This window comes from Dicentrarchus labrax, unplaced genomic scaffold (genome assembly GCF_905237075.1).
Source record: "Dicentrarchus labrax unplaced genomic scaffold, dlabrax2021, whole genome shotgun sequence".
Taxonomy (NCBI): Eukaryota; Metazoa; Chordata; class Actinopteri; family Moronidae; genus Dicentrarchus; species Dicentrarchus labrax.
In genome coordinates this window covers 9,764,178-9,776,438 of record NW_026136703.1, presented here as the reverse complement: position 1 = coordinate 9,776,438, position 12,261 = coordinate 9,764,178, and the positions used below count along the sequence as shown (strand labels likewise).

At 40.7% G+C, this 12,261-nt stretch overlaps 1 protein-coding gene and 1 non-coding gene across 3 annotated transcripts in view; one reads left to right on the top strand and one right to left on the bottom strand.

The window, feature by feature from the left end:
* The window catches only part of arhgef10 (Rho guanine nucleotide exchange factor (GEF) 10), a 50,073-nt gene that overhangs the window by 28,872 nt on the left and 8,940 nt on the right, over nt 1-12,261 (bottom strand). The window contains exons 3-13 of one of the 2 annotated variants that reach the window (XM_051391721.1): nt 7,550-7,957; nt 5,891-6,235; nt 4,845-4,881; nt 4,458-4,546; nt 4,105-4,161; nt 3,383-3,570; nt 2,217-2,333; nt 1,448-1,559; nt 1,132-1,244; nt 946-1,023; nt 686-865 (exon numbers count right to left, since the gene is read on the bottom strand). In XM_051391721.1, the coding sequence (XP_051247681.1) occupies nt 686-865; nt 946-1,023; nt 1,132-1,244; nt 1,448-1,559; nt 2,217-2,333; nt 3,383-3,570; nt 4,105-4,161; nt 4,458-4,546; nt 4,845-4,881; nt 5,891-6,235; nt 7,550-7,957 (1,724 nt within the window). The remainder of the gene's footprint in view (nt 1-685; nt 866-945; nt 1,024-1,131; nt 1,245-1,447; nt 1,560-2,216; nt 2,334-3,382; nt 3,571-4,104; nt 4,162-4,457; nt 4,547-4,844; nt 4,882-5,890; nt 6,236-7,549; nt 7,958-12,261) is intronic. The other variant, XM_051391724.1, reaches the window with a different exon arrangement.
* Nucleotides 10,717-10,789, top strand: trnaf-gaa (transfer RNA phenylalanine (anticodon GAA)). Its single transcript has one exon. It is a non-coding gene; the product is annotated as a tRNA-Phe (tRNA).

The following is a 12,261-nucleotide window of genomic DNA, read 5'->3' as shown; positions in this document are numbered from 1 at the left end:
ATATGTGTGGAACAGGATTTCGGGACATATGATGCAGGCTTTGTGAAGGAAATACTTGATGCACTGAGTGAGGAAATGAAGCTCTGTCTCAATTTCTTGTAGGTCTCAGTGAAGACACGGGCCATGTGTGGAACATTCCTCAGTACACTAAATAAATGTAGTTTAAACACTATATAATTATATTATTTTATTTTATTGTACACAGCTACGGAATAGGGAATACTCAGTTCCCCAAATAAGCTCTTAGCGTGTAAGTCGAGTTGTTTTATGATAGTATGAGAATTGTGAGGTGAGAGAGGGCAATGAGCAGACCTCATATGGGTCTCACTGCTCCTCTGATGTCATGCCAGGGGTCAATTTCCGTACAAAAATAAGGAAGTGAAGTGGTGAGCAAGACTGTAGGAGCTTTTGTTTTGACTATCAATGCCTATGAGTTGCCAAGCAGCCAAGACATGAGTACGGTGGAGTACATACTATAAGAGGACAGAGTGCAGCTTAATGTGTCTGCATGAGAGCAAGTGTCTTTGACATGATATAAGATTGTAAGAAAGGGAGCAGTCTAGCTGTGCTGCATGCAATCACTATAAATGCCATAAATGTCAAACTGACCCCCGTTTATATAGATTATTTATGTTTGATATATTGGTGCAGTTCTTGTAAAAACCAAATTACAGCCCCAGCTTACCGACGCCACAAACACATCCCCAATCATCTCCAGGCTGTCCCACTCGGCCACACGGCTCGCCAGGGCGATCTGGAACAGGAAGTGGCACTGCAGGATCTCACGCACACGATAGAAGGTCATCTTCAGTTTCCTGTCGCTCAGCAGCCTCGGCTCAATCTGGGACAGGGGCTTCTCATATTGCTGATAAAGCAGACAATGTGAACTGTAATAACAAACACTTCAAAGTGGATTTGGCAATCACTGCAGCTATATTTGCATACCTCTAATATCCTCTTAAGTGCATCAAGATAGTTCTTCTCACTTTCCAATATAGATCCCAATATACATCTTCTCACCAGCTGTAAAGGACAAATCACTGGTCTTCAGGAATTTGTCATGGTTGCAGCAAATTCAAGCAGTAAAGAGTTATATGAATTGGGATGAAAGGTGAAGGGCATGTTTATTACCTGCTGCTGTGAAAGACCCACTGATGCTGGACACAGCACTGGCTCAACATTAAAACAGTCCACCTCAATGAAGAGTTCAGACTCCTCATCCTCAAAACAGGCTGACTTCCTCTCTAAACGATTAGAAAGAGAGAGCAAGAAAAGCACTGTAAAAAAAGACATCAAGCAGAAAGGACAGAAAAATGCTGCCCTGGCCAAACTATGTTGCCCTTTACTAAAATACTGAAACTTTCACATTGACACTGATTTAACAAAAACAGAAGAGCTATGGGACTTCTTGTTTATGAATGAAAACTGTATTTTAAGGATTACATACCATGACAGAATGACTTGGTTTTGATAAAAGAGCGCCCCTTCTTCACTGCAGCTTTGGTTTTCTCAAGTCCATCTTTGGTCCCTTCTTTAGCTGCCTTCACTAGCTTTTGCATCTTTGATGAGACAAAATACACTATTAACTGTATCGCAAAACACAGTCGTGAATTTCAATCCAAAGTGACGTCTACTGTGTCTGAACCTATGGTTAAAAAACTACTAAACTGAGCTAAGCAAGACAGGAGCATTGTTAGAGTAGGGATGAAGATAAACAGCAGATCATGTAACACAGGAGAGCGAAGCAGACCAGAGAATGACACAGTAACTGGGAGGATCAGCTACAAGTAACATACAAACATAATGACTGACTTACATTATAAGAGATACTCTAAATGCCACTAATATTTCTGTTATAATATGCTACAGTTTTCAGCTATTCTGAAAAATCTTAAATCAATGGCTATCCTTCAAAATAAAACTCAGTTGCTGGTGTCTCAGTTTACTATAGAATTACTCAAGAATATATATGTTCTAAGCTTCACAGCCTCCAGTGCATAAACATATACTGTGACAGGTCGGTGCAGCAGACAGGGAGGCAAATGAACTGTATGCAAACCCGTCACCAGTTCCACCACCACAAGTCATTCACATCAGAGCAGGATGAGGTTACCGAGCCAGTGAGAGACACCCAGAGTGGTTAGCTAGACTGAGAGTAAAGGGTCGGGACTACTTTGTCTAGCACAGACAGGTGAGGTGAGCCTTAGGTAGTTTACCTTTTGCTCGTGTTTCTGTTTTAGCTGCTGCAGCTCTACCGTTCCCACTGTATTTGCCATTAGATCTTTCATCTTTTTCTCATAGTGTTCTTTCAAGCGTGTCAGATCTTGAGAGAGCTAAACAAAAGCAAAGCAGGCGTTACTGGTTATGGTTTTGGAATGAACTTGCACCTTTGAGCCACAGCAAGATTACTTCAATCTTGATATGTGTGTTGCTAGATTGCATACCTCCCCTAATATTTCCTTTTCCTTAACCTATTAAACTGTGCATCAGGGGAAGAAATTAACTTTTGTAGTCTTTTAATAGTGCCAGTTTCTGAGCTGTAGAGTTGCGACTGTACAACTGCGACCAGCAGTTATCTGTATAGTTTGCTCCGTCACAAAAACTTCCCCAATTTTTTACCTAGGCTGAATGTAAGTCAAGTTATTGTGACACTGTGTGTGTGAATGCATGAATAAGTGGATGCGTGCTAGCTAAAGGGTCAAAGCTATAGCAAATTTGTGCTGGTTTCCTTCATTTTGACAAACTCAACAATAGTAAATAGTATAAATACATAGCGACACATAAAATGTACAAAATGCAGTATAAAATAGCTGGGTGAAAAACAGGGTACATTTTCACCTACTTATTTTTCAAGACAACTGGCATTTAAGGACATTTAAAAAAAAAAAAAATGTTTTATGCCTGAAGCAATCATTCATTTATGACCATGGTACACTGAGTACAAAGTGAAGTTGAATTCTCAAAACCACAAGCCAAAACATTACAGAGTGAAGCAAGCTGACATGATCTCTTTCAGGTCTGCAGAAGCAAATGGACTATTGATTCCACATGGTATACACAAATGGACTGTACAAGAAATCTTGATCCATAAATAATTTGGCCAAACATTAATAATAACAAAAATTTGAAGATTTCAACTTAGAAATGTTAACTGCATATAAAGAAATATATGACATCAGGTATCAAGATATATATATATTTATATATATATATATGTGGAAGGTAGAAGAAAAAACAAAACCTCTTTTACTAAACTAACTACAAATAAAATGAATCCTTGCTTCATACACTGCTGTACTCCACCCACTTATAGATACAGTATACTGTGTGTTTGTTGGCTGTAACGCTGACAGGGAAATGGGAAGGTGATTGTTATACACACATGGGTTTTCCTCTGGGGTGGCTTTCCTCTCATGAAGGCGTGGGGCAGGCCGTTCTCAGAGCGACCTTCCCCGTCACTGGCTTCATCATAGCTTTCAAACTCGCTAGAGCTCCAGCCATTGTCGAGGGAGCTGTTGCAGCCACCCTCCTCGCCAAGCTCCACGTCATCATAGATCATCTCATCAGGATCTGTATGAAAAAAAGCAGAGCAGACATAGAAAATATTATCAAAAGGACTTTGGCTATACCCTTAATGTAGATTTTTTGGGACCTATAGAACAGTTTGTGGAGTGTATGCAAGTAAAAACAATAACAATATGCTGCACTCAAACAGAATAGTCTTGAAATAAATACTGTCTTTGAAAAATGTTAAATTTTTCCTGAGAAAAAGACCAAAGTGAGCTGATTTTACATGTTAATTTTCAATGCCATAGCTTTTATATCACAAGGTGTTCATGTTAACACCCGACAAAAATCTAACTATTCTAGTCAAATCATAAGCTTCACAAAAGGAATATTAACTGAATGGCTTTTGTATTGGATTTAAAACCAGAGCACTCAACATCAGCATAATATTGTCATACAATGGCCTAAATGAATACGTATCTGAGTTTTAGGACAATAGAAGCGAAAGTGAGCAGTTCCAACAGACTCAAGGCTACAGACAGGAACTGAAATACTGAACGTGTGAAATGTGGGAATGAAGAATACATTTTGACAAACCTGTGTTGGAGTCAGAGTTCTCTCTGGGCACGTCATCGTAAATCACCTCATCTGGATCTGAAGCATAAGTTCACAATAATTAATGCATGATTTTTCTTACATCGCGTAGCTAGAGTTGTTCAAACAATCAGGATGTAATGTAAGGGGGATCTAAAAGAAAAGCCAACACAAGGGTTTGCTTCCTCAAAAGAACAGGGAAGGAAGACAACAAAAAAAGATAATAGCACCCTGAAGGCATGAATTGTGTGTGCAGAGGCAAGTACAGAGATCTCAAACATCAGCAGTATTTTTTCCATGGAAATTATACATGTTACTCTACAAAATGTGCTTTTATGGTGGATATCGTTACTTACTTTCCATCCATGCAGTGTTGGCAGGATCTGACGCCCATTTAGCCAAAGCATCCTCTTCTCTAATTGGTGGATATTCTTCACTGAAAACACTTGAGAAAACATGCAAACAAACAAAACTATGACTCTACAAATACATATTTACACAGTCAGCATAACAACTGAAAACCAAGAAATAATTCTATATTTTCTGTTTTAATCTTGATTTTAATCAATGTATTACACGAGGAGGAGGCAGCCATCTATAATATCCAGCATAAAGGTCAGTAATTATAACTTAATTGTAAGTGGGGAGTAGGAGTATATTTTGCATACCTCTTTTAAGGCATAGCACGAAATGTAATTAATGATCAGTACAGACATGCTCTAGCTTTGTAGTATGCTACATACCTGTCAACAGAGGTGCTGCCAGTTCCAACCACAGTGACTGAAGGAGGAAAGAGAGAAAACATTACACAGAGCAAACCTACAACACTATACATTTTCTCTCTTTATATCCAACAGCTTCCATCATCCAACTGCAAAAGCTTTAATGTCAATTTAAGCAGAGCATACCATTGTAGAGTGTTGTTAGTAAATGATTACATATTTTGAAAGTATATTTTAGAATAGAATAAACCACTATCAGCTTGAAATCAGCACACTGCATGTTAAGGAACTCCAAAAGACTTCCCAATTCCATTTCTAAACTCTGTTGGAACTTTTTTCATTTGCCACAAGATGTCACTGATGATTCCATATCTGCTAGATTACCTAGGATTTAGTAAATATGATATTTTCTTGTAAATGCGCTTCCATAAATTTGACTTGACACACGTACCTAATTTAAAAGTCCATGATAAGATAAACCTTTGGTTTTTTAGGAACATGCCATGGCAAAAGTTATAACTAGAGCAAAAATGTCCTTGTTATTTATCTCATTATATCTCTACATCATCACACATATCTATGAAGTTCTTCTACTAAAACATCTGCATATTCCAATCTGTTGGTGTAACCTTCATAAGATAATTACAGTGTAATCAGACTCCTCAGCATGCCAGGCCACAGGCCTGGACTCAGGAACTGCTAGATTTTAAGGAAACCGGAAAATCCTCACAGCCAACACAGTTCTTTGGGGAGGGCTAAATTTAGTCCCTACTTCCTTGTGGCAAGGCTTTAGGAAAAACAAGAGAAAGAAGAAAGGACAGGGGACAGAAGCAGCTGAGACTGCATTTACGTGTCATGGCCTTCAATCTCTAGGTCTGGGTGCAGTGAGAAAGAAGAAGAACTTCACTCAAAGAAACGAATAATCAGCACCTTGATATCCAGAGAAATTTTAAGTTGTTATGGATATATCAAAATAAACACTGTACGTTCTACCCCGTTATTATTTTCTGAATTCTTATTTAGAAAAGTATTTTCTGAATTCTCCACTGTTACAGGCTCTACTTTACCATCCTCATCCATGGAGAGGTGTCGGATAATGACGGGTGTGGTGTAAGCTGGTGTGATGAGTGGTACACCAGAGGGGGTTGCATAGCCACAGGGTACTGGGACAGAGTATCCAGAAGTGATTCCAACGGCGCTAGTGTGGGTATCCTGGGCTTCTGCCTCTCGTTCCGTAGGCTCCATCGGTGAGGAGGCGGAAGAGGAGGGTCCATGCTGCTGCTCAAGCTGCTGCAGTTGCAGAGGAGTGATGTCAATCACAGAGTAGGGGTTAACTTTGCCCTGGGAGGAGGTCGTGGAGACGTCCTGAGGAGGGTGAGGGTCATCGATTGATACATCCTGCCCTTCCCTGCCTGGTGAGGGAAAGGAAATATATTACAAGATGCATTCAAATGGTGGAAAAATGCCATGCCATGATACAATGCTATTGGAATACGTTCTAAAATACATCAGCTGACATGTAATTACATATTCATTCATTTGATTATGAAAAAAACATAAACAACTATAGACATAGACCCACAGACATTGGGTGAGAAAGATGTTGCTATATAATAACTTCCCTAAAGGGAGAAGAACCAATTTCAAAAATGTTTTTATTCCATTCATTCAAGTTGTAGTTTGGAAAATGACCCAGATCACACCGACTAAATTGTAATGGAAGATAACATATGCTGCCAAAAAAGTAAAAAATAAATGACTTATAATGTATTTGCCATTGTATTATTATTTCATCCTTTAATATTTTGATAAGACTGAGTACATATGCATTACTGTCATTATCATGTACTAACATAGAACAATAAGGGTCTGCTGGTTAACTTTGTTTGTTCTGATTCTCCAAAGAATTTTGGTTCTGCTGTTTGGTTACAGTCAATGACATTTGCCCATTGCTTGTATGGAAAATGTGTGAACCACCAGTGCTCTACCACACCTGGGTCTACCATATACTACAAACTGATCTGCACAATTAGACAAACAACTGATTTCAGTTTTAAGGACACTTTTGTAAAGAGTGTTCATTCTGAATGAGCCTTTTCAAGCAGCTTTGGTTTAGGGTACAGACTGAGTTAGGTTAAGGTAAACAGTCACATGTAGCAGTAGTGCTAAAGCAGTGAATTTTAGATGGGAGCATCAGGAAATAAATAAATCTCATGATTTATTCTCAAAGGTTTCTCATGATGAAATGTGTGTTCAAATATTTATTTCTTAGGTAAAAAGATGAAAATTAGTGCAGTGTTGACACCCCTTCACTACAGTACTACAGTACTACAGAATAATTGAGTGAGTGAGAGTAAGCAGAGCCTGGCCCTGCCTGTTGCTGCTGTCATGGCTTTCAGTGATAAAAGCCAGACAACCTCCAGCACCAGGCAGTCAGAGATACAAGGTGTCATGAGAGAGACAGACTGCCCCACTTTAGTGCTTCACCTTAGCCTGAGTTGAAGGGGCTGGATTAGAGCCAGATAATATACACAAACATGACAGGAGAATTTGGAGATTTTTTGATTGTTGTTAGCAAATATCAGACATATTTAAAGCATGTTCTGTGCTCGACTAATTTGCAAACCTAACTGTAGTGTAGAGGAGCTTCTGCCCAAAGGAAAGGATAAAATGGGCTTCAATACTCATTCCCAAAAATAAAATGTCAACACTTTTTGGTTGTAAACCTGTTCTTTCAGGATCTGTCTCTGCATCATCTTCAAAAGGTGGGGGTGGAGGTGGAGGTAGTGGTAAATCTGTCTCCTTGTCATCAGTCCCCTCAGCAGCAGATGTCCCCTCTCTTTCTGCTGTTGCTCCACCTGCTGTGGAGGATCTGCTTGTGGCAACTGTTGTGTCTGTCGATGATGGAGTTGTGTCGGATGTGGTCGAAGGCGCTGGGGGGTCCGGGCTGGGGAGATGGCCCTCAGGGTGACTGGCCACCCTCTTGTCCTGGCTCTGATCGCTGCTGCTAATGCCTAGAGGAGCTGGAGGTGCAGGGGGTGGGCGGTCAGCCTCAGGGATGTCATCACCACTGTCGTCAAAGTCGAAGGCTTCCCCCTCATCTTCATCTGCAAAGGGGACGCTGTCTGCCAACACTGCAAACACGATAGGGTTCAGAGAGATTGCTGGATTAGGCTACATTACTTATCCAGAGAATATCCGATCAAAGAGTAGGGCGGTACAAGGGTATATACCATGAGATTATTCAGATTTGTTTACTGGTAAAGATTTTGTTATATAATTTATACTGAAGAAGCTATCCTTTTAATTTATCTGCTTATATTAGGACTTTGGAGTACTGAATTCACTGGATAGGCAACAGACATTGTTATATAGTTTTCATCCATAAACTGTATCTCAGTTGAATTTCCAGAAAATGTACAATAATGAGCTATGCATTTCTATCACGACTTATAGTTAGAGAGATTTAACACTCACCAAGACTGGATAAGATGAAATATATCCAAAGTATGTGAAAGAGTGTGATTACAGCAGTAGCTAAAGCAAACTTCACACAAAGCAATAGTATCTAAACTTCTGTTTGTCTACTGTTTGTCTACCACACCAGTCAAGTAGGTATATCCGTTGTATTATTAAAAGCGTAGAGCGCCATCTGGGATGACAGGCAGGGTCATCATACCACACTGTATGCTTTAGAGGCTTTGGCTAAAAATAAGTTAAATTTAAGAAGGATTTAACTCAATAATCATATAATTTTACTCAAAGACTCCTTAAAAGCAGATACACTGTGGGTGGCAGTGGTAGGTCTTGGGCTGTTAAAGTTAAAGGACTGAGCCACATACAGACTTGTAATTAAGGGTGGGGTCTACTAAAGCAGTATGTTTTCTTACAGATTTTTTTACATCAGGGATCTGCAACAGAACAGCACATAAGCTACTCTACTTTATAGCAAAAACAAACTGGGGCAGAGCTACAAGATATAGTTAATGTTCAAAGGCGTCACGTTCACATCAGAGCACTCGCTTGGCAGCAGACAGGAAGGGAACAACAAATGTCTTTCCAGTTTCCACACTGCAATTAAGTCAGCAGGAAAGAAAGCTGTTACTCCCTCCAGTGACTAATACAGCTTGAGTTTTGCATTATTTCTGATCTGATGAATAGAGTGTGGGCCTGAGTCACTGAAGCTTAATTCAGAGAAAGAGAGAGTAAAAGGGTTAGGTTAGAATGGATAGGCTCAACTTTCATCAGCTGGCTTTGTGTTTTGGCAGTAAGAGTTGAATGTGTAAAGACTATTTTAGGTTTCATTCAGCCAAGAAGTAAAAGGAAAAAAAAGACCTAAGTAGAGTAAGAATTCATACTATTCATATGTACTGTGAATTCATTGTTGTGGAAAATACAAGGCACAGATGTATGCGAAACATATTGGTGATTTTTGTTTTTTAAAGATGTAAACACAGCCTCTCAACTGTATGGAACATACAACACAACATTTGCAGCAAACGTTCATGCATTGTTTAATTTTATTTCATAAACTGAACCGAAATAGAAAGAATAAAAACATAATTGTGGCATGTGCAAAAGAATGGGCAACCTAAGAGTTCTGCAGTCTTGCATTCGGTCTCAGACCTTCATCAGCTCGTTAGGCCTGAGGCATGCGAACAATTCTCATTAGGAAATGTCAGTTGGTGCCAATTTCAACCCTTTACAGATACTCTGACTCTTTAATCCTTGTGTGAACACTCAGCAACAATGGGTTCCTCTAAGCAGCTGTGTAAGTGCAAATGCAAATGCAAATTATTGAAGCCCACAATACAGGAGAAGGCTACAAGAAGATAGCAAAGTGTTATCAGCTTGCAGTTTCCACAGTGCAAAAGGGAATTAATAGGGCTGCCCCCTAATAATCGACTTAATCGTTAGTCGCTGAGAAGAGTCTTAGTCGACCCACTTTTCATTAGTCGGATAGTCGAAGAAAAAAAAAAGAGCAACGTCAAAATCTGTTTACTGTCACCGGGTTCAGGGGCAACATGAACCTTTTCTCTTGTAACACATGGAGTTACTTACCGGTGCACTGCATATGCTGTACTAGCTGTTGCTACTAGCTAGTTAGCGGTCCTATTCACTGACTATACTCCGATTGGGAGCTTGAAGGGCAGGGGGAGGGAGAAGGGAGGGCGTGTTTGTAGCGAGTTAATTTGTAAGTAACATCATCATGGTATTGTAAAGTCTGGCAGTATTTGTTTTCGTCAAGTTGGTATAGACCCACACCTTGGTGGTTGTGGTTTGGAGAAAAACACCTCACCAACTGTTAGGCATGGGGGTGAATCTATTATGCTCTGGTGTTGTGTTGCAGCCAGTGTCCCAGGAAACATTGCACAGGTAGATACCTTGAAATCTACCATAGACTACCTCAAGAGCTGAAGGTTTTGGAATGGCCCTCAATGGCCTTCTGGATGGAAGAATGGAGAAAAGACTTCTAGCTGGCTACAAATAGGGTTTGCAAGCTGTGATGTTTTGTCAATGGGTGGTCAATCTTTCGCGTATAAGTGCAATCATTTAAACAGGGTTAATAGAAGGATTAACTGGGCCAAAACCACAGAGCCTGAATGCAAGGAACTCCCATCATTCAACCCTGATTTTCCTAGAGAGCCAATATTTAGGAGGTCTCTTTAACGTTTTAGAATGATATTCTATCTTTGTCACAGTTTTGCTCGCAAGCATACCACAAATTCTTTGTGACCACTTTCATCAGTAGTCACAGCTTGATTGTATTAACTTACAGTCTAAAGTCTTGCTCTCATATCCTCACTGTGCTACCAAAGATAACAGAAAATTCCAAGTTTGCATGAGTTCATTTCCAGCACAAACTGTTGACCTGTCCCCAGCAGCTTCACAGGCCGAAATAGCTCAGTTGGGAGAGCGTTAGACTGAAGATCTAAAGGTCCCTGGTTCGATCCCGGGTTTCGGCATTTTGACTCCCTACCTTCCCCCACCGCTCCTCAGTTAATCCTTCACAAAGACAGGACTCAGATGACTTAAACATTTATGTGCCCGTTTAACGTTGAGCTGATAAGGTTATTCTTTACCCACCATTACCATCAAAAGAACCACATTCACTGCTGCAGAATGCAGTGCTATGCCTCCAGGCTTAAAGCAGTCCACTGATAGTGACCAAGTAAATCTTTACTCAAAGAAACTCCCTGTAGTAAACCCTATAACTTTGAAGTCCCTTGCAGCAATGTACACAACTCTAAATCACCAGTACAATTCCCTCAGGCTTTGACAGGTAGTCGTTCTACTCTGTAGTCAGTGTGTGAGGGAACAGTCTGTGACTAATGTTCCAGGTCAACATTGTGACCCCATGTCCATCTGCACCCATGACTTCAGCTGCACGAAAAGAAGAGCAAAGAGCAAACCTGGAAACAGAGATGCTATCTGTCTTTTTCCATCTGTGCAATGATGAATGGTGTGGGACACAGAGATAAGGCACAGCTAGCTGGCTAATGTTCAGTGATACTCCAGGGCCGTTGCATGTATATTCATATGCCAATAACTGCCCCAATATGCACTCAGATGCTCTCTTTGTGGTGTCAATGTGAAACACTTGACTGTGCCAGAACAGAACAGAGCCTGATTTGATTGGATCTGGCCAGATGACAAATCACGACTGGCCATCAATAGTACATCTGCAACTACTGTATGTGTAGAGGAGACCATTGATAGTTGGCTGTATGGGTGTATGCATGCCTGCGGCTTAATTATAACGACTGTGCTGGATGCTGAGGTTTTCTTTACAGTGCAAGTACACATATTTTTACACACATAAACAGTCCTGTGAGGATCGTCTAACCCTGAACTACATTCAACCCTAAACTGGAAATAGATTCTTCACTTCACTCTCATCTGCCTACCCCCGTTGCAAAGTACATGATCACGGAGAGGAATACATGGGTGTGTGTGCATGCTGACACACATACCCTTGCTGAGGTGTCCATTGTCAATTCATAATCACAATATGGATTCTGTTCTGTGGGCCACATCTCCACTCTGCTACATAATGGTCTGCTCAAATGAGTCACCGGGTTACAATCCGCTTCAGAATCGCCCTGGCAACAAAGCAAGCGACTGGCCAGCTGGAGACGAAGCATTTCTCTGGCCTGTGTCTATCCCCGCAGGCAGTGTTTGTGTGTGTGTGTGTGTGTGTGTGTGTGTGTGTGTGTGTGTGTGTGTGTGTGTGTGTGTGCGCTGCAGTATTCAGCCTAATACTGAGCCACATTGTCTGGTATTCACAGTAGCACAGCACATTTTACTCTCCTTACTCCCTCGTTCCTCTGCCCACACACTCCACAGCAGTGGAGAGGCGGAGGAGAGGAATCTGTGTTGTTTACTCATACTGTCCAGCTTCACCAGCCCTCCAGGAAGTGATCTTACCACGAGATGA